Source organism: Aspergillus niger (assembly GCF_000002855.4).
Source record: "Aspergillus niger supercontig An02".
Classification (NCBI taxonomy): Eukaryota; Fungi; Ascomycota; class Eurotiomycetes; order Eurotiales; family Aspergillaceae; genus Aspergillus; species Aspergillus niger.
In genome coordinates this window covers 1,799,753-1,819,915 of record NT_166519.1, presented here as the reverse complement: position 1 = coordinate 1,819,915, position 20,163 = coordinate 1,799,753, and the positions used below count along the sequence as shown (strand labels likewise).

Sequence of the window (20,163 nt, the reverse complement as noted above, 5' to 3'; positions counted from 1 at the left end):
GCTCTAATCACGGGGTAGAATCTGAGTGCAGGACACAGTGAAATTGAGGGTGCTTGCAAAGATCTTCACTGAGTGAAAGATCATGTATTACTCTAATAAATGATAATCTATGATTAGTGCTTCGGTGTTCGCTAAATACGTAGAACTGCTTCCTCCACGGAGATTATGCAGGCGATATGACAGAAAAGGATTCTTGTAATGCCCTGCACTGTATAAAATTTTGTTGACTGGAACTCAGAGGAGATGATGGAAGAAGAAGGGGGGAAGAGAGGGGGGGTTTATACTCGAGCATTGGCGGCCTCAGGACCATCATGACACCTACCCCTCCTCTCTCTGCATCTCGTCTCACACCAATTTCGCCACCCACCCCCAAATAAACTGCATCTAGACACAAGCAATAGCGCCGGCATGGACTGCGAGTTGCCATGCAGGAGCACCTCGGCAGCGGGTCCAGTAGCTAAGTTGCTACATCGGGCAAGAGACCCTGTCCGTTTCTGCATCCGCGGCCCGTACCTTGTGTTCGAATACATGCAGCAAGCAAGACGTTTGGTTCTCTCTCTATCAATCACAATTTCACCCCAAAATCTTCTCTACACGTATCTAACAAAAGACCCAAAAGTGTATACTTCAGTAGCTCCTCTTCACCGGCGGCACACTCTTACAATCCCCCTCATCCAACGTCTTCATAATCACCCCCCGATACCCCACCCGAACCCCCTCCTCTTTCTCGTCTTTCTGCCACGTCCAACTATGCTTCAACCATCCCTCATCGTCCCTCTCCGGGAAATCCTCCCTTGCATGACTCCCCCGACTCTCCGTCCTACACAACGCCGCCATAGCCGTCTGCGCCGCGCACGTCAGCAGATTCCTCAACTCCAGTGTCTCTACTAGGTCTGAATTCCAGATTAGACTTCTATCGCTTGTTCTGAGTCGCGTGGAGAAATCATTCTGCACTTGGATCACTTTACTTAGTCCTGTGGTAAGGGATTCGTGCGTGCGGAACACAGCGAGGTCCGTTTGCATGGCTCGTTGGAGGTTGTGACGTAGTGATGAAGACGGGAGGTCGCCTGTTGCGTGGAGGGTCGTGGATAGGCTTGATAGAGAGTCTTGGCCTAGGCTTGACGGAGGAGTATCATCGTGTGGGATATTGTGAAGCGGCATGTTGGGTTCGTTGGTCTCGGCGATGTGGAGTGCACACGCCCGGCCGAAGACAACTATGTCCAGGAGCGAGTTTGCGCCGAGTCGGTTGGCGCCGTGCACGCTGACACTGGCACATTCGCCGGCTGCGTAGAGGCCTGGGACGGGTTCTACCTCTGCATCTGGGATGTTTGTCCCCGAGGAAGTGTGGCTACTACTAGTAAGCACCTGGCCTTTATAGTTCGTCGGTATCCCGCCCATGCAGTAATGAACCGTAGGAACAACAGGAATAGGATCCCGAGTAATGTCAATCCCCGCGAAAATTGACGCCGTCTCAAGAATCCCAGGGAGTCGTGAACGAATGAGCTCGGCAGGTAAATGAGACAGCTGGAGATGGATATGATCCTTATCCGGGCCACAGCCCCGGCCCTCGCGGATCTCAAGATTCATGGCTCTTGCTACTACATCCCGACTAGCCAGGTCTTTAGCTGTCGGGGCATACCGCTCCATGAAGCGTTCGCCGTGCGCATTGAGGAGATATCCGCCCTCCCCGCGAGCACCTTCCGTGATGAGCACCCCGGCGCCATGGATCCCAGAAGGGTGGAACTGCACGAACTCCATATCCTGGTTAGGAAGACCCGCGCGGGCAACTATGGCATTACCATCTCCGGTAGAAGTATGTGCAGACGTGCAGGAGAAGTAAGCCCGGCCGTAACCGCCCGTCGCGAGGACAGTGTTTCGCGCAAAAAAGCGATGCAGCGTGCCGTCTTCAAGAGAGAGGCAGATGACCCCAACGCAGGCACCGTCGACCATGAGAAGATCAAGGGCGAAGAATTCAACGAAGAATTGGGTATCGTGCTGGAGTTTAAACACATCCGTCAGTCAGTCAGTCTCTGCCAGAGTACTATATTGAACCAAGGTTCATCATTTCTACAGTATATTATGATGGCCTGATATACCTTCAACGCCTCCCCATACAGAGCATGCAACATGGCATGGCCCGTCCGATCCGCCGCACAAGCGGTCCGATACGCCTGCCCTCCTTTCCCATAATCGAGACTCTGTCCCCCAAGAGCCCGCTGGTATATGCGACCATCTTCTGTTCTGGAAAACGCCATGCCGTAGTTCTCCAGCTCGTATATAGCCTTCGGCGCTTCTCTTGTCATATAGTGGATTGCATCTTGGTCTCCTAGCCAGTCTGAGCCCTTGACTGTGTCGTACATGTGCCAACGGTAATCGTCTTTCGTCATGTTACCTAGCGCGGCGTTGATGCCGCCTTGGGCTGCGACGGTGTGGGAGCGTGTGGGGAACTATCATGTTCAAACTTAATTTCATTGTCACTTCTCTCTTTTGTGAGATTGTTCGGGGGTTATATATGTGAAGGGAATGGGTATAGGGTATGCTACCAGTTTCGTGATGCATGCGGTGCGGAACCCTGACTCGGTCAGACCGACTGCGGCGCGGAGGCCGGCGCCGCCGGCTCCTATTACGATGGCACTTTATGGAATTAATCTGTCAGTCAATGTACTTCTGGGGTGAGGTGTGCGGGCTGGTTACTCACTCGTAGTAGTGGTCGAATAGCGGGGCTTCAGATACAGATGGTCCCGGAGATGAGTGCCGGGGAAGAGTGGAGAATGGGCGGTGTCGCTTGAGAAAAGGCCGCGTTTGGAAGGGATTTGGTAGGGGGGTTCTTTGATGGAAGGCTCGGCTTAGGCGATACATGATTGAATGTCAAATCTCTTTTGTTGGAACGGTGTTTTTTGGTTATTTGAGTGTAGATCGTCGTCTCGGAACACTGCCATGATGCCTTTCGAGATGCCCGAGGCGGGGAACCTTACCCGAGGTTCTCTCGGAAGGGGAACTCCGAGATGCAGGCCTCGGCCAGTCAACATGCGGGGAATGTCAGCGTGAATGCGGTCCAATAATAGTAGCTATATGCATCCTAGTGATGGCTTCCTGTGGAAATAATGTCGTAAAACTACATTTGAAGAGTTGCCCGTCGATATTCGCGCCAGACTTTGAAGCCGAGCTGCTCGTAGAACCCTTCCAGCACCACCCAGTCGACAAATACTCCCTCCGCGCCTCTCTGCCTCAGATCCTCCATTGCGTGGCTGAGTAGTGCCAGCCCAAGTCCCTTCTTCCTATGATCCGCATCCACACCTACACATCCAATGAGGCCAGTTTTGGGCCCACACACAGGTGGAAGCGCCCAGTTTCTCTGTAGAGCGGGCGAGTCAGGACCAAGCATCAGTGTCCAAGCGGCCTGCTTTCCTTGGGAGTCGAAGGCTGCCATCACACTGAATGGATATTTGGTAGGGTGAAGCTCTTCATATTGGCGCACCCAGGCCTGTTTACACTAGTCAGACCAGGAAAGGAAGACACGTTGAATGCTGAGGTGCATAGAAAATTGGGAGTATGCTTACCGCATTTGCAGAGAAATTTTTCCTCTGTCCAGCCAGGCATTCTTCATAATGCTCGGGCTGAAGTGGACCAAACGTATATCCCTGATCCGCAGCCCGAGTGATATATGCGTCAGGAGCCTTGAAGTCACCTATATCTTGGTACAGGTCAACGTTCCGCGGGTTCGTATCCCATAGTGAGAAGCCACGCTTCTGGAAGAACTCCTGTACCGATGACGGTAAATCGTTGGGTATCCCAGGAAAGAACCTTGGGAATGAGCTGCTTAATTCGAGACGTGACAGATTCAGATTGGCCCGATACCATGCAGTGATTTTCGAGATCAGTGCTGTTCCAAGTCCCTGGCCTTGCTTTGCAGGATCCACTGCAAGCACAGCAATGTTGCCAGCAACACCTGCGGGTGTAGTGCTGGTATATGTCAAGCCAAATCCTACAATATCAGCACCCAAGCGAGCAACGAAATGGTGCCCATGTTCTTGGTTTATAAGTAGTTGCAACTTCTGAGCGGAAAGTGAGTAGGAAGGCAAAGCAGCATTCCAAACATCTGTTATTTGCAAGATATCCTTAGTGTTAGTCAATGCTGATTCCTCAACAGACATTTGACTAGGAGGATTTTTGACCGGCAAGATGCCTTTAGGTTCCGATTTTCCAAATATGACCTCAGCAGCTGCCGCAAATGCTTCGGGTGTTGGCTCATAGGTGGCGATATATGTTCCAACCGACGCATCTTCCAGGAAGTCATAGGGGTTACAGGCGGCGATGCTGACCAGTTTACGAGCCCGGCTAGGCAGCTCCAAGCCTAAAGTCCGCTGAAACGGAGACTCTCGCGCATTAATAGAAGTGAAAATAACGACATCGGCAGCTTCAATGGTACTCGTCAGCTCGGCCGATAAGCCTGCAGCCCCATATCGGATCTCAACCACCGTTTGGTTGTATTGCCTCAGTATGTTGAGGTAAACGGAGGCGTTATAAGAGCCCTTTCTTCCCAGTCCCTCTCCATCCACTGCACCTCCAGCTGGAGTCTGGTCCCCAGGAAAGAGGAATACGACGTTAGCAGAGCTGGACACAGGAAGAATCTGGAGGGAATCCCGAACAAGCGTCACAGACTGGGCATAGGCTTGTTTAGCCAGCGCAGAATGTTTCACTAAATCTGCTCCCAGAGCAGGCCAGTTTTCTCTCGATTCCAGAGGTCGCAGCGCCGTCTCCCAGCTTAGAAATCTGCTCTTCAGCTCACTCACACGACGGATGGCCTCATCCAATCGCGCGGAAGGAATCTTTCCAGACTCGGCGGCCTGACAGACCTGCAGAATAGAAGCTACTTGGACGGAATACGTGTGGCATATCATAATGCTGTCGCAGCCAGCCGCCAGAGCAAGGACAGCGCCTTGCTCTGTTCCGTACGTAGCACGAATTCCATCCATCTCGAGACAGTCCGTAATGACCATACCACTGTACCCCATATCTTCGCGAAGAATCCTCATCACATCAGGCGATAAGGTGGCAGGCAATCTGCCATCTCCTATGGCAGGTAGGGAGATATGGGCTGTCATAATTGCCTCGATACCTTCATTTGCTGCTTGACGGAAGGGAACCAGCTCGCAGCTTTCTAGTTGTTCTCGTGTCTTTGGAATGACAGGTAGGCCATAGTGGGAGTCAACTGCGGTATCACCATGCCCTGGGAAATGTTTTACAGTAGGTACGACCTTGTGCTCCCGAAGACCTTGGGCGCTGGCACTGGCGAATCGAGCCACGAACTCGGGATTATCTCCGAAGCTACGAACCCCGATTACCGGGTTGAGTGGCTCGGAATTAATGTCACATACGGGCGCATAGTTCATGTTAATTCCCGAGGCGCTCAGAATCTCACCGGTTGCCGCCCCGACCTGGTATGCGAGCTCGGGGGAGTTGGCGGCACCTAGAGCCATAGGGCCCGGCAGTTGTGGAGCAACCGGAGGCGATACCCTAGTGACAAGACCATTCTCCTGATCAATCCCTATAAGCAAAGGATGTTCGTGTCCTGCTAATCGTGCTTCTTCTTGGAGCGCATGCGTCAAGGCCTTTAATCGGAGACTTGATATCAGTTACTGGATCTCGGCGCGGGCGTACTGCTAATAGCAGTGGGTGGTCATTGGGAAGCCCCCTACCTGAAGTTGAGCTGCATCGCTAACATTTCGTTTGAAAAGAACGATCGCACCAATACCATAGTCGTGAATCAAAGTCTTGATTTCTGGGCTCGGGGTGAGGCCGTGGAATCCGACCGCGAAGAGCTAAACTCCGCCATAGTTCAGTCGGATGTTTCTTAGAGGGCAATCAAGGCTGAGTGACATCATACCTGACCAATTTGCTTCTGCAGTCCAGTCGCAGGCATTGTAATGAACCTCTTCTTCGGTAGAATGGAAGATCAGAATAGAATGTAACGAAGCTGTGGTGCCGTGGGAGGGGCAGAGCCGATGGGGTACACGCGTTGGGTTTATCGATAAGAACCAGTGGAGTCAACTAATTTTAGATCTCGGCAAACGAAGGTGGACCATCAAGCTAGAATGGAGTGAAAGGCCACAATACAACAACAAGACAAGAAGCAAGACAATTTCATACAATTGGGATTGGGGTTGAAGAGAGAGAATTATAGTTGTGAGAAGAGGGGCACAAGACGATCAGTAGCGGGCGGAGACAGTGTCCGGGTGTCCAGCCTCGCGATCTATTTCCGTAATCCCCGCAAGCCGTCCCCTTAATACTCGTGACCAAGTCTTCATTAGGGCCAAAGTCGATACATGGAGTACTTTCGAATACAGCTTCTCTTGAAGCATTTTCAGAGGCTGTCCGAGAAACGCTTATCTGAAATCGGTGGTGAGATATTGTGAGCGAGTGGGTTATCCTAGCCGAAAAAAAAAGAAACCTGTTATATGAGGTAGCCAAGCCAATAACTTAATGTGCTAAATCTCTGATATGTACATTAGAATAAGAAAATCCACCATGGAATGTCATTCCGGTCGCGACACGGCCGAGATTAATCATTAATGCAGTTGGGTATTATGCTTGTGACGTGACGACCCAATGGGTCGCAAGAGATTAAACATGCTCTGGGGCGTGTTCTCTCCCCTTTTCTTCCCCTTTAGCCTGAAGCTTTGCATCAACAGCCTCCCTCCATCGAGGGCCATATTCCGCGGTCAGATATAATCCACCACCGACAGCTATCAGAAACAGCGCCGAGATGGTACTGAACCACCCCACGCCCATTGCCTTAAGTGCAGGTAGGACAACACCCGTCCCGAGAGCAGCAAACATATACCGGCAAACAAAGTTCGCCGCGACGACCTCCTCGCTTCTACCACTCTCTTGTATAACATCCAATCCGTAAGTGTTCAGACTGGGGAAGCAGAACATTGTGGCTACTCCTTGCAGAAACATAGCGACGACGGGAACTGGGATGCCCCCGACTTCTTTGTCAACTGTCCAGCCATAAACAAGGATGCATGCTGGGATAGCAATTAAGATGAAGGATACACAAGAGCGGAGACGGTCTTCAGGTATACGTCGTCCGTTGCGGATACGAGTGTATTTCCGAGCCACAAGATCGGCCCAACGGCCACCAAAGAAGGTGCCGGCTATGTAGCCGCCACCGGGGCCGAGGTAGAAGAGGCCGGCTTCAATGGGGCTTTCCAGGTGAAAGCGAGGGTTAAGAACGTAGCGAATAGGCGTGAGAAGGGCGTATTGATTCCACACTAAGGCGCCGGCAGTGAGGCTAGTGAGAAAGATGTTCGGGTAAGAGAAGACCAAGCGGGCAATGCGAAGGGGTGAGATGTGGTTCCAGAGCTGCTTGGTCTGCTGAGGCAGGCTCTTCCCTCTGAAATGGGCGTTTGATTTGTGGCTGATGGTCTCCGGAAAGAATATCATAAAAAGGACTGCTGCGAAGCCGTTTAATGCAGCAAGTAGCCAGAATATATATCTCCATGGGCGGAAGGTAGCCATGATGCCCTATATATGAAAGTGTCAGTTAAGAACAGCCAGGTGAATGGTATGTTTTGGATGAGACATACTCCTAGAACGGGACCAAGGGCAGGCCCGGTCACACTACCTGACAATACCCATCCCAGTGGTAAAGCTCGAGACATTGGCTCATAAATATCGCCCACGGTGGCACTCCCAAGCACTAAAAATGCGGTTCCCTGAAACGCGGCACATATGCGGAAGATAAAGTAGGCTTCAAGATTGGGGGCTAGCGCTGTGGCCACAGTAAAAAGAAAGAAGAGAATGGAACTCGCAATGAGGATCTAAGGGACTAGCTGTTAGGGGTAAGAGGAACAATATGAATGCACAGATGCCACTCACCGGACGGCGGCCCGAGATCTGACTCAAAGGACCCCAGAGGAGAGCAGCTATCCCCATGGAAGCTAGGTAAAGAGCGTTGCTGGCAGTGATAATATCTGCGTCTGTTCTGAATGTCCTGGCAATCTCTGGGACAGAGGCCAGAATGGCAGTGGAGGATATAGGGCCGAGGATAGCAGAATACGAAAGGATAATAACGACAATAATCTTTCGGGTAGGTGAGAACTGGTTGTACTGATCCTCATGGACCTCTTCGGGGATGTTTCCATGAGGCAAAGTACGGTCTGAGTCATGAGTGGTGGCCTGAATGAGGGTAATGGTTGAGTTGAGAGGCGGTCGATGCTCATGTCTGGAGCTCTGACGTCCATTAGGGACAACGAGTGTCGAGGACGAATTCAAGAACTTTCGGTCGAACATATTGCTTGGGTATTGACGCCGTTCGAGATCACTCTTGATGGCTTGTGTCACACCAGGCACGGCGACAAGGCTTCCGTTATTGCTGAGATGACTCTGTTTGGTATCCAGAACGAATATAGAAAGTCAGGAAGTACATTATGCAAGGAAATGTCAATTGATGATAAAGAATGAGTGTTTCTAGAGGAACTTTCGAAGGATCAAAAACAAATGAGAGGATGGGGCTCCATAGCACCCAGACACCTAGATACTGTACATAAATGAGTCGTTAAACATCCAAAAAATTGCCTTAGCACCCTGGATCCACCAGTATATTTAAAGCACCTGGCCACCAGGAGGCAGAGAACTCTCGACCACACGTGGAGTGTCACGACTCCATTTTTCAGCGCGACTATCGTCGGTGAGAGGGCAAGACTGTCAAACTAACTGCCCCTAAAAACACTTAATCGCCAAGAGAAGTAAGAGCAGAGACTTCTGCGATACCCACATACAAGTTTAGCTCAGATCAAACTTTGGTAGCCGCTAGACCATTGATGCTCATCGCCTTTTTGACTCCGAACACGCTTGAGAAACTAGTTGTAAGCTTGGGGCAGAAGCCGGGAACCGTAGCTTGCCGCGGAGGTGGGAACCCGATCGGCACAGGGGCGCCAGGAACGAACTTCTGCAGAGCCAACGGCGTGTGAACCATTTCGAATCAGCAGCCAGGTTCAGACGATGTTGGAAATTGGCCAAGTCCACAATCTCGTTGCACAGAGCTTTCCAGATGGCACAAGTTTTTCCAGCACTCTCGCAACAACCTATAAGGCATCCGGGGTACGGCAGCTCTCGTATCGAACACCCAGTAATCGGTTCAGACACCAGGGCCACAGTGGAGACTGGGGACTTCACACGACTCAGGAGAGCTGAGAGACAAGTTCGTGCTTTTACCTGGTCGATCGCGCCCACTCCCATATAACTTGATTTCGTGCTACTTGGCAATCATCGACAGTCTCTGGGTTGTAGGGCTACTTGATCAGCTGCTGACGATCGCTGACTCCGAATGACGGGTGTTGATCTGATCTAAAGCCTCAAGAGAAAGGCACAAGATCGATCAGTATGAGGATGTACATGGGTGTCCACCTATACAGCTGGCAAAAATCGAGGCCTTCGAAGCCCGGTCTCACTCCGTAAGAAGGGTGTTTACCGAGAAGGACTCTCACACAGTAACATCCCAAGGTTTCAATAATGAGACCTTCCGCTTCCGTCCAGCTTCAACCCCCGGAAAGCCCTTTACAACCACTCAACCGGTCTGTAGTGACTATCCTGGAACCACTGTGTCAGAGCTTGCAGTCAGCTTCGATCCACACACGCAGCCTTGACTCGGCGGTCATGCTGGGCATGGTAACCAATGGGGTTGCGATCAAACTGAGCGACAGACAGATAACAGACGGCGCCCAGTATGGCAAAGTAAGGGCAGAAGGTCTTATCTGGAGTTCAACTATACAGACCCAGCAATAGATTTGATATGCCCGGGTCTGGGAGTCTACTTGGTGGTCAGTAGTTTAGCTGTTGGGGAACTTCCAGCCGCAGTTCGGTCGCCAAGTCAACTGATAAGCTATCACGAGATCAGGGGTAATGGTGTGGAGAGTAGAGGAGTAGTTATTGTAGGCACAACAGTCATGGGCTTCTTTTGCGGTCTATTTTTGCACATCTTGTTATAATTGCTTTTTGCCGCCTCCTCTTCCTTTATTTTCATTTTTTTTTTTTTTTTTGCCCGCCCGTTATTACATCTTAATACTCAGTTAATTCTCCACTACCTAGTAGGCTTAAGGAATAACGATGTGGCTGGCTTAATATAATCTCCGCCACGGAGCTAAGACATAAGTGGCACGCGAGTCGAGAATTTGGAAAACCACCAATGAATACAGTAATAGCATAAGGTTGGCCTCCAGAAACTCAGTCCATTGTGATTCCCTCCCTTTGGGGTCATCCTTTCCGTGGAAAAGCAAGCAGGACAAGAAACATCCGCAGAGCTTAGCTCAGCCACCCATGACGTAGAAAGAGCTGACCCCCTGCGCGGGTGGCTTGAATTCGGGTTTGGTGGGTGACCCGATCGCCCTCCGGCCGCTTTCCTCTTCCACTCTCCCCCCCCATGACATATTCATCTGTCTCCCTCCTGTTCCTCTCCCCTCTTCCTTCTCTCTTCCCCGCTTCACTCTTTTTCACCCGTCCTCCCAGGGCTTATTCTTAGTCAGTCCTGCGGTCTTGTATCAGATCAGTAGTCGATATTGTTTTCACATCTGCAAAATGAGTTCCAGCAAGGATTCAGCGTCCGGCGTTCCCGCCCACAGCAAAGGTTCCTGGACAAGTTTCCTTAAGGTATGAAGTTTGAACGACCGGATTTCTTCTAGGCAATTGGTCCCACACTCTAGACTGTCTAACCCGGTATTGCTTACGGATCTTGGCTAACCGATATGGTACCTTCCTCCAGTCTATCGCCTCCTTCAACGGAGATCTTTCCTCCTTGACCGCCCCGCCCTTTATCCTCTCGTCCACCTCCTTGACCGAATATTCTGCCTACTGGGCCGAACACCCAGCCCTGTTTGTGGCTGCCGCAAAAGAAGCAGACCCTGAGAAGAGAGCCCTGGCTGTCTTGAAGTGGTTCCTCAGCACTCTTCACCAGCAGTACTGCAGTCGCAGTGAGAAGCTCGGTAGCGAAAAGAAGCCCTTGAACCCTTTCCTGGGAGAGTTGTTCCTTGGCAAGTGGGATTCCGATGCGGACGTGGGCGAGACCACCTTGATCAGTGAGCAAGTCAGGTAGGTGGTTATGCTGTCCCCACTCCGGATCGTATTGACCGCTTTAGCCACCATCCCCCTGCTACTGCTTATGCTATCAGAAACGAGAAGCATGGCGTTGAGGTATGTAGCTATTCAAGATTTCATGTACGACGAGGCTCTGATTGTGAACTTGAAATGTAGCTTCAAGGATACAACGCCCAGAAGGCATCCTTCTCCAGCACCATTCAGATCAAACAGATCGGACATGCTCTGTTGACGCTCACTCCCCCAGGTGCGGACAAGAACGATCCTTCTCAGCAGGAACGGTACCTGATCACCCTCCCGCACCTGCACATCGAATCCCTTATCTACGGAACGCCATTCGTCGAACTGGAGAAGTCCACTCGCATTGCCAGCAGCACTGGCTACGTGGCGAAGATTGACTACTCTGGCAAGGGCTGGTTGAGCGGCAAGAAGAACACCTTCAGCGCCATCCTGTTCAAGGAGAACGAGGGCGAGAAGAAGCCTCTGTACACTGTTGACGGACAATGGTCGGATTCGTTCGTCATCAAAGACTCTCGCAAGCATGAGGTGGACAGATTTTCTGTCAAGGACACGAAGACCACCCCATTGACTCTGGCGCCCGTCGACCAGCAAGACCTCTATGAGAGCCGGCGGGCATGGGCGGACGTTGCGGCAGGCATTGAGCGGGGCGATATGGATGCCGTGTCCGTGGCCAAGTCCAAGATCGAGAACGCTCAGCGCGAGCTTCGCAGGGTCGAGAAGTCAGAAGGCCGCGAGTGGGACCGACGCTTCTTCAAGCGCGTCAACGACACCGACGATGAGGAATTCTGGCGACTCGCAAGAATGATCGGTGTCACGTCTTTGGAGAGCGACAAGACCGGCGGTGTCTGGAGGTTTGACCCTACCAGCGCTGCGGACGCCAAGCCCCCTTACCATAAGACTGGCGGCGAAGGTCTGGGAATTACTGCATAAAATGATTCGACGGTCGGCAGATATACACGTTGCGTTTAATCAACCTCTTTTATAGTCCGGGTGGACAAGTGATCTGGCAAACATGGCATGAACAAGTGCCCTTATAGAGTACGTTTGCTTTCATAACAGGATCTATTATTTGGCTTTGGTGGAGATGTTTCGGCACCTGTATATAGAACAGTAACGACAGCTGGATAATCAGCGAATCCCAGCGACATTGGAAAGATGCAGTTCGCGTGAAGGAGTAATAAGAATGTGTTTTATACTCGCCTTTGGTAATATTAGTAAAAGCCCAAGTCTTAGCAACAAGCCTACGTATCCATTGTAGAGGTTTCCCCCGTTTTAATCCCCTCCAACGGGGCAATATTAGATTCAATAGTCTCGGGCTGTCTACCTCGGATCAGCCTTCGGTCCGTTACGCCACTCGCTTCATGATTCAGTCAGTGTCTGACCATCAAACCTTATTGAAATTACCTCTATCAATAAACCCAACATTTGGGATGCGATGAACACACCTGGCCCTGGCCAGCGGGTCCTGATCCTTCATCATCGTCGTCAGCACTACTGCGAAAGACGAGCATGGGTTCCTGCACAGGCCATGCATCCAACTTTGTCGTGATTTGGATCTTGATCCGTTGAAAGCTACCACACATTGAAATATGTCAGTCGATGTCAATCTTGCACAGAGCCTGTCATGACGATCGTTGATGCTAGGAAGTCACTCGAAGGTGTCAGTCAGAGAGATACCATGAGTTATTATTGTTTCCTTTCTTGCGGTCTGCCGTGTTGGAAAATAGGGATACGATAAACCCCCAGGCACCTAATGTTTGGGACTATTCGATACGACTGAGCGGTCTTGGACGTCTGATAGTTACTACTAATCGGTTAATACTCGGTGTCAGGAATGCAGATCGTAACTTCCGTCAATTAGACTATACAATAAGTAGTTAGCGAAGAGGGGGGAGAAGAGCTGAGTGGAAATCAGCGGATGTGTTTGGCTAGTGCCAAGTTTAGGGACTATGGGGCTCTGTGGGGAGTTGTAGACTGTTCTATATACAGTAATTGCTGCTTCCAAATATTAATGCAGGGGTTGAGAACCGTTACACAGGATTACGATGGCTCTGTAGGTCAAATTTAGTCTTTTCCGACTTGCTGGTTTATCCGTAGCCTAAGCAATCGTCTGTTGGCTTCGTTGATTTTTCTTTCCATGTGTATAATGAGTTTCGTTTATGTCATGTCATCTACTAGCAAACTATCAAGTTTATTTATGTTTCTTATGCATCTTTCAGCTACGGAGGCTTGCAGGATGTGTTCTGTAGCTAAATCAGTACCTCTGCTGAAGATAGCATAGGTTCGCGCGGTCATTTCGAGCATCTTCGTTACAGTATGAGGCGCACACACACTGTATGACTGGCTTACACCCAACTAAGGTGTATCTGAAAAATCATGACATTCTAGGTACAAACAAAGGTCTAATAAAACTCATACAGTCGTATCATCATCACTCCTTGTCGCAAGGAGCTCCATCTCAGGCTTCCCTGTCTGAATATCGCCAGGATATCTCGTAGCCCAAATCGCCATAACAAGCCACATCAACACAGAGTCAAACACATAGAGTGGCCACTCATTCGTCAAGAGGTAGCCGTTATACCCCATCGCATATTCAACAACACGGTAAATCGACCGAACCAGGATGAGACCACTGACCGCGAAGAGCGTATACATGTGAAATTTCCACGGTGACTGTGCATCGGATGTCGGACGCTTTTGCATACGCTTGTGGAATACAAGCGAGACAATGATGAAGAAAGCGAACATGCCCACTTGGAAGACAAGGCCGACTATAACAATGACTTTCGATAAGGTCTGCATTGAATCCATCACCTGCAAGCCCGCTCCGTTGCCTTGAATGAGGAAGGCAAGAACATCGCTCGTGACAAAGACCCTCGTCAACCAACGAAGGGGGATTAGAGAGTGTTGCTCTCCGTTGACTCTCCGTATGATCCGACCTAGCGTCATGTATACAGATGCGGCGAAGAGAACTGGAGCGAGGAGAATGAGCACGCTCTGCATACAGTAAGGCCCAAGATCCGCTGTATGGAAATGCGAAATTATTCTTGCGATGAATCCGATAAGCTCAACTGTACTGTGTGTTAGTTCATAAGGCTGTCTTTTGTGGAGTATATAAGTATAACAGGGAATACATACAAATGCCGCCAATGGCTAAGGGGATATTGAACCATGCTCGAGATCGGATTAGCTTGAAGAAGTGGATTCCGGTGGCCCCCAGGAAGAGGACGAAAAAGATAACCGCTGCCGGAACGGAGGGCATGTAGCTCCACAGGTAGTAGCCTGGCACGTAGGGTTCCAGCTTGGCCATGATGGGCGAATGTAGGCTGTCTCTTCGCTCGGGGACTTTTATCGGATTATCCAGCTATGGAGGTGAGATTGTTGCGAGATTGCACTCGAATCCTGCATCCACCTTGGTCTTATATGTCTCTTGGACGCCATTATGCACGTGGCTGTACCGCAGGAAAAGAACAATCTCTGCTTGATAGAATCGCAGAATCTGAATACGCGTATAGAACTCTGCCCTTCTCGAAGGTGTCGGACTTGATCCGTTGCCTGGATATACTACCGGATCTGGTTTAGTGGCAGACGAGGTGGTCTGTGCATACGCGGATTCGTGAAACTTCCCCCAGACTGGCTTTGCTTGCTTATGCCTCTTACACGTCCCAGTCTCTGCTGCATCTCAAACTCTGAAAATAGCAACCCTACCTTTTTTACGGGTCCGTTGTGACTGTTGGTCAGACACACTTTAAGCTTATCGCCAAATTTGGAGCCATGGGCGGAGATCCTTGACCACGAGGCACGCCAGGCAGGAACAATACTACCCACCACCATTGCCACATTAGGCGCACGTACGCCGGAAGATGCGCTCTCAGTAATCGACCAAGTTATCGTAAGGATGCCGCGTAGAGCACATAAGAAGTCGCGCAATGGCTGCTTTGAATGTAAGCGGCGCCACATTAAAGTAAGTTTGATGGGTTCGCCTGGCACACCTGTAGCATCAGAATCTGACTTGTGCAGTGCGACGAGAAACAACCGATATGTTCCAACTGTCGGTCTTCGGAACGCTCCTGCGAATACGCGGATCCGTTCATACGGGCGGCCAGTTCGCAGTCAAGCAAGTCATCGATCCCGTCACCTGCTGGCACGGTGACGGATGAACTACCCCTGCGTTCGCCTGCACATCCCTCTTCTCTTTCTGAAAGTCCCCCAGTCAACATGCTTCACGCTGAGCTGTTCTTCAACTTGACAAATTACACCCTTTGCGGCCTCAGCGAAGGGGAGACTGGATGGATTGGTACCCCGGACGTGATGCGAATTGTTGTCTCGACGCCCTATCTCATCAATCAAGTCCTTGCACTAAGTGCTCTACACTTGAGTGTAGCGCGTCCAGGAAATAGAGAGTGGTATCGGCGCCATGCAGCCCATCTACAAACGCATGCATTGGAGATTTACAATCAAAGGAGACTCGAATTTGACCAGGAGAGCAGTGTCCCACTATTTCTTTTCTCCTGCATCCTCGGCATGCATACTCTCTGTGACGTCTTGGTTCACCGTGAAGACACCAGTTTCGATAGATTTCTGGAACGATTCGTGCATTGCCTGAAACTCCAACTTGGTATTCGCGTCGTGATTTCTTCGACCACGTGGCAATCACTACAGGAGTCAATTCTCAAGAAACCGCTTCAAGACGGAGCAATCTTGTTCAATTGGGATACGAATCTGGGACCCGAGTGCGCAAGACTCTTGCGGCTCATTGAAGGAGCTAAATTGGGCGATGCCATTACTTCCACCTATCGCAGTGCGGTCCAGGCGCTGCAAAAGTCCATGAATGCAGCCATGAGAGGTTCGCTGAAGAATATAAGCGGAGTTACGGGCTGGCCTGTCATAGTCAGCCCAGAATATGCCGAACATTTGGCAATGCAACGGCCCGAAGCTCTGGTAATCCTGGCTCATTACGCTGTGATTCTACACTGGCATCGGCACTTCTGGTTGTTTGGCGATGGTGGCCGCTTCCTTATTGAGTCCATCAACAGGTATCTGGGCCCGAGCTGGGCAGAGTGGTTAGAGTGGCCAAACCGGAGCTTGAGTGAACCTAGTCAGTTAGGTGAAATATCGTAATTCCCCTGTGACCGGCGATTGAGCATGCAACGATCATTGGAGAGCTTACGCCAGACGTTAAAGATTTTGGTGACTGCGCTGGTAGCGATTCTCGACATACATACCCACTCTCATCTTGTGGTTCGGAGGTGATATTCTTTTCCATGGAGACTGTACATACTTTCCGCGTCATTCACAGCCCTATCGTATGACCCCAAGCACTTTCGTAGAAATATCGAAAGTTATCAATGCTACGATGGCTTCTAACTTCCCTTCCACAATCCCAGTGGGCATTGATGGAGATTGTGAATATTGAACGACTACCCAGTCCCTATACGCTCATGGCGATTGCCAGGTTGACTTTGACAATGAACAGACTTCCCTCGCCCGCGGACATCCTGCGAATCGAGTAAGGAAAAGTAAAAGAAGAAGAAGAACCCACCTGTGTCACGTTATAATCTCTTACCGCAAGATGAAAGAGACAAAACGTAAAACGAAAAAAAAAAGTCAAATCAAGCACAAACGCCAATTTTTGGCGCTGCTGGGAATCGAACCCAGGTCGAAACGGCGCTGCGGAAAACCACAACGTTTCATGATGACCACTACACTACAGCACCTTGATTTGTTAAAAAGGGAGTGCTTAATTTGACTGATAAGGCACCACAACCATAAGATTGCTGTGTGCCGCTGGGCAGTGGTTCATGTTGGGTGAGTGGATGGATGGTCTACGACGGGGTTTTACGATGTTTTTATGGAACTTGGATGGCTGGTGAGCTCCATTGAGAGTTGTCTTAATTGCTTACTTGTGTTACCTTTTTGCTTTTAGTTACGAGATGCGTGTGTTTTGGTTAATTTCTCTGGGTTAGTGTAAACTATATTTTAGAGATGGCATTTGCTCGCAATTATGGTAGGTAGTATGAGCAGTTCAATCGCGCCAACAGAAGCATTCAAGGCCCACAGCCCAGTATCCCCTCAGTCGGGAATTAATGCACCCAGAAGCCAAGAATAGCTCTTCTGGGCCATAAAAACCACACAAATCCCCAATTAACCATATGTCTTCTTGGTATCCATTTGAAGACAACTGAACCACTCCAACCAGTCTGCCAGGACATGTAGAATGAACAGACAACTATGACCATTATAAAATAGTTATCAAACACGTTTTGCGAAGCTCCACAGACACCGTACACTGCCGCGAAATGAGAAGTAGTTTCCATGACTATATGTTGGTGCTAGCGGTGATGTATTGTGCGAGATCCTGACCCGTTGGAAATGCAGCTGGAGCGTGCCTATGCAGGAAGGGAATTAATGCATTCAGGTCGGCAATTTAGTAGACGCAATACGCCCAACTAGAAGAGCCTAGCCCATCCTGTCGTTCGTAGCTAGCAGCAAAATCGTCTACTGGCTCTATATGTATCGGTGCGAATGTATTCAATACCCATCGGGAGGTGGCCTAGGACATGTGGACCAGGTATCTGCCTCTAGCTCTTAGTGTATCTATCTTGTGCGTAGGTGGGGAGTTCAGTGTATTGTTTAGAGCATTTGGTTATTTCATGAAGGGGTCAATGTCCTATGTCAAGCTCTGAGGGTATGATTTCCCCTGCAGACGATTGGTATTGGACAAGAGAAGTAGGCCGGCACACCCAAGAGTGACTCAGATCAGAGTATAAGAGATATAAATACAAATGTAATAGCGCACAATAGCCAAGTACAAGAGACCCCAGAGGATGGTCTCGCAGACATCAAGGAATCGAACGAAGAGTGATCGGATAACAAGTCCAACAATATATAGTACTATCCATCATCCTCCAGCTGCATCCATGACGCCATTTAGAATACCCAATTATTCATCGATGTCTTTGTTTTCTTCTCTCTCCTTCTCTTCACCTTTATTGTTATTATTATTAAGGGACCCGTCCAGTATGTAAGGCCACCCAAGCGTATTCATCGTGTAATTGCAGCCTCGCCCACTCTTGTTCCTAGCCCTCCCCAAAGTTCTTTCGTCGATAATTTGGGACCTAGACTGACAGCAGCACATCTTTCCAGGACAGCAAAATAATAGAAAGATTGGGGAAATGGGAAGACCAGGTAAAGGCAAGATAATGTACAGATGGGCAAATGAATAATGAAAGGGTAACGGGGTAGCAGGGGAGCAAGGAAAGGGAATGCCCCTCAGAATAGGACCCCAACTGGGTGCCCTATAATTATCATCATTCGAGGCGTGGTAACTGACGGGGAAAGCTCAACCTGAGATGAATCTAGGCTGACCCGAACAGTGGCATGTAATAACCCGTGCTCATCTAGCGTAGATGTATCATCATCGCCGGGGTTGATGAGCAGAGGGGTTATAGAAGAAGAAAAGTCACCTGCTCTCAGAAGACCAGGCACGCAAGTCTCTGGAAAGAAATCATCATCGAGCAGGTTCAGAGACGAGTGGCTTTGAAAATAGATTTCAAACTTACCTGACTGGAGGAAGTCTCCAACAGGGTGTCTCCGGGTGACGGCTGAAAGCCAGATAGGGGGGTCTTACAGTGGGCAGCCTTAGGCGGTGGTGCGTATGGGCTTTGCTGCATATGGGCAGTGTCGCATATGGGCGTAGCCGCCTAAGGAAAGATGGGCGTAGACAGATGGGTGGGCAAAGAGCGATGAGTAGGCGAGGTTGAGGAAAGAAGAGAGCTGGGATCGAGATGGGGGGAAGGCGGATTATAAGGGAGGGAAAGCGGAGGGGGAAGGGAGAATGTGCGAGACCAAGCGAAGCGAGAGGCAGGAAGTGAATGGGGACAAAGGAACAGGGCAAAGTGATGGGCAAAGTGATGGGGGTAAAGTGTTGGAAGTGAAGTGCTGGAGGTGAGGTGAAGTGAAGGGAGTGGGTGAAGGTCTCCCCCCGGGGGAAGTGGTGTTACCGTCACCGTCTACGCCTGGTGTACAGTTAACTTGGTGGGCAAGTAAAGAGGCATTATATAGTCTCCTGAGCAGTAGGGAAGGCGGCATGTTCAGCTTGTGTTTCACCATGCGAAAGGGGAACTCCGTGGCACTCGATATGTGCAACGAGGCAACTCCCGAGAATTATACCAGATGACATTGGGACAACCCGATAGCAGGCTGCGATGAAGGAAAATACCGATATTCACTGAACATGATCGAACTAGGCAACAGAGCCATAGCTACCTTGTATGTACATGCGTACACCTAGTTGCTGTTCCTTTTGGGCATTGGCAGAATTCTAGACCTACTACTGTATGGACAATATTTTCAGTCAACAGTTCATCTATGTGTCACTACATGGTTGAATATAGTAGAGAATTTGTCATAAAGCTTCAATATAGTCGTGTAGAATATATCTTGATTTTAGAGATCTTCTTCCATCAACACCCAGCTTAGAGACGATGAAGGAAAGAGATATAAACGAGTAGATCCACTTTTCAATCCTTCCATTGTCTTTCTAGTACTGGGTATGAATTTAGGATAACCTTTCATCTTTCCTTCAGCACAACTATAATACAGGTGACCGTGAACTCCAATAGTACCTATCCACTGATGTGTGCAAGTCAACAGAATAGATGGAGAAAAACCATCAGATGCCTCTCCAGTACCAGGGCATCGAGGCACTCTTTATACAATTTACTAGTCTGTGGGAATGGGTCGTTGCCATGTAGGCAAGACCGGAAGGCATCACCGACAAGAATTGGAATTTTCCATCATCTATAGCATAGTTGTCAGCCCAAGACTACATCTACACGGCACAAGCCAAGTCAAGTCAACAGCTGCGGCCGTGGTTACGGTGTCGGGAAAGACCCGGATTCAGGCTCGGAACGCACACGCCACTCCATTGTGTCTTTTCCCTCGTCACCGTCTCTATAGCGAGTTACTTTTTGTACACCGGAAGATAAAGCAAGGTCCAACGCCGTCCCAGTCAATTCTTTGCATTCTTTAACCCCCATCCCT

General features: G+C 49.9%; 6 protein-coding genes and 1 non-coding gene across 7 annotated transcripts; 2 read left to right on the top strand and 5 right to left on the bottom strand.

The window, feature by feature from the left end:
* Positions 1-627: 627 nt before the first annotated feature.
* An02g07600 (uncharacterized protein) lies at positions 628-2,859 on the bottom strand (the record flags this gene model as incomplete). The annotated part of the gene is made up of 4 exons (XM_001399856.1): positions 628-1,995; positions 2,097-2,447; positions 2,544-2,634; positions 2,699-2,859. The coding sequence occupies 4 exons, from the start codon at positions 2,857-2,859 to the stop codon at positions 628-630; spliced, it is 1,971 nt and encodes a 656-aa protein (XP_001399893.1).
* A 256-nt stretch (positions 2,860-3,115) lies between these two features.
* On the bottom strand, positions 3,116-5,923 carry An02g07590 (uncharacterized protein; the record flags this gene model as incomplete). Its single annotated transcript, XM_001399855.1, has 4 exons — positions 3,116-3,484; positions 3,561-5,612; positions 5,700-5,822; positions 5,888-5,923. 4 exons carry the CDS (start codon positions 5,921-5,923, stop codon positions 3,116-3,118), a joined length of 2,580 nt encoding a protein of 859 aa, XP_001399892.1.
* Positions 5,924-6,624: 701 nt separating this feature from the next.
* An02g07580 (uncharacterized protein) lies at positions 6,625-8,298 on the bottom strand (the record flags this gene model as incomplete). Its single annotated transcript, XM_001399854.3, has 3 exons — positions 6,625-7,530; positions 7,593-7,826; positions 7,885-8,298. The coding sequence occupies 3 exons, from the start codon at positions 8,296-8,298 to the stop codon at positions 6,625-6,627; spliced, it is 1,554 nt and encodes a 517-aa protein (XP_001399891.3).
* Positions 8,299-10,581: 2,283 nt separating this feature from the next.
* An02g07570 (uncharacterized protein) lies at positions 10,582-12,048 on the top strand (the record flags this gene model as incomplete). Its single annotated transcript, XM_001399853.3, has 4 exons — positions 10,582-10,653; positions 10,766-11,091; positions 11,139-11,193; positions 11,254-12,048. 4 exons carry the CDS (start codon positions 10,582-10,584, stop codon positions 12,046-12,048), a joined length of 1,248 nt encoding a protein of 415 aa, XP_001399890.1.
* A 1,482-nt stretch (positions 12,049-13,530) lies between these two features.
* On the bottom strand, positions 13,531-14,428 carry An02g07560 (uncharacterized protein; the record flags this gene model as incomplete). Its single annotated transcript, XM_001399852.1, has 2 exons — positions 13,531-14,189; positions 14,257-14,428. The coding sequence occupies 2 exons, from the start codon at positions 14,426-14,428 to the stop codon at positions 13,531-13,533; spliced, it is 831 nt and encodes a 276-aa protein (XP_001399889.1).
* A 588-nt stretch (positions 14,429-15,016) lies between these two features.
* On the top strand, positions 15,017-16,239 carry An02g07550 (uncharacterized protein; the record flags this gene model as incomplete). The annotated part of the gene is made up of 2 exons (XM_059746416.1): positions 15,017-15,082; positions 15,139-16,239. The coding sequence occupies 2 exons, from the start codon at positions 15,017-15,019 to the stop codon at positions 16,237-16,239; spliced, it is 1,167 nt and encodes a 388-aa protein (XP_059600015.1).
* Positions 16,240-16,751: 512 nt separating this feature from the next.
* tRNA-His (GTG) lies at positions 16,752-16,835 on the bottom strand. Its single transcript has one exon. It is a non-coding gene; the product is annotated as a tRNA-His (tRNA).
* Between the last annotated feature and the right edge of the window lie 3,328 nt (positions 16,836-20,163).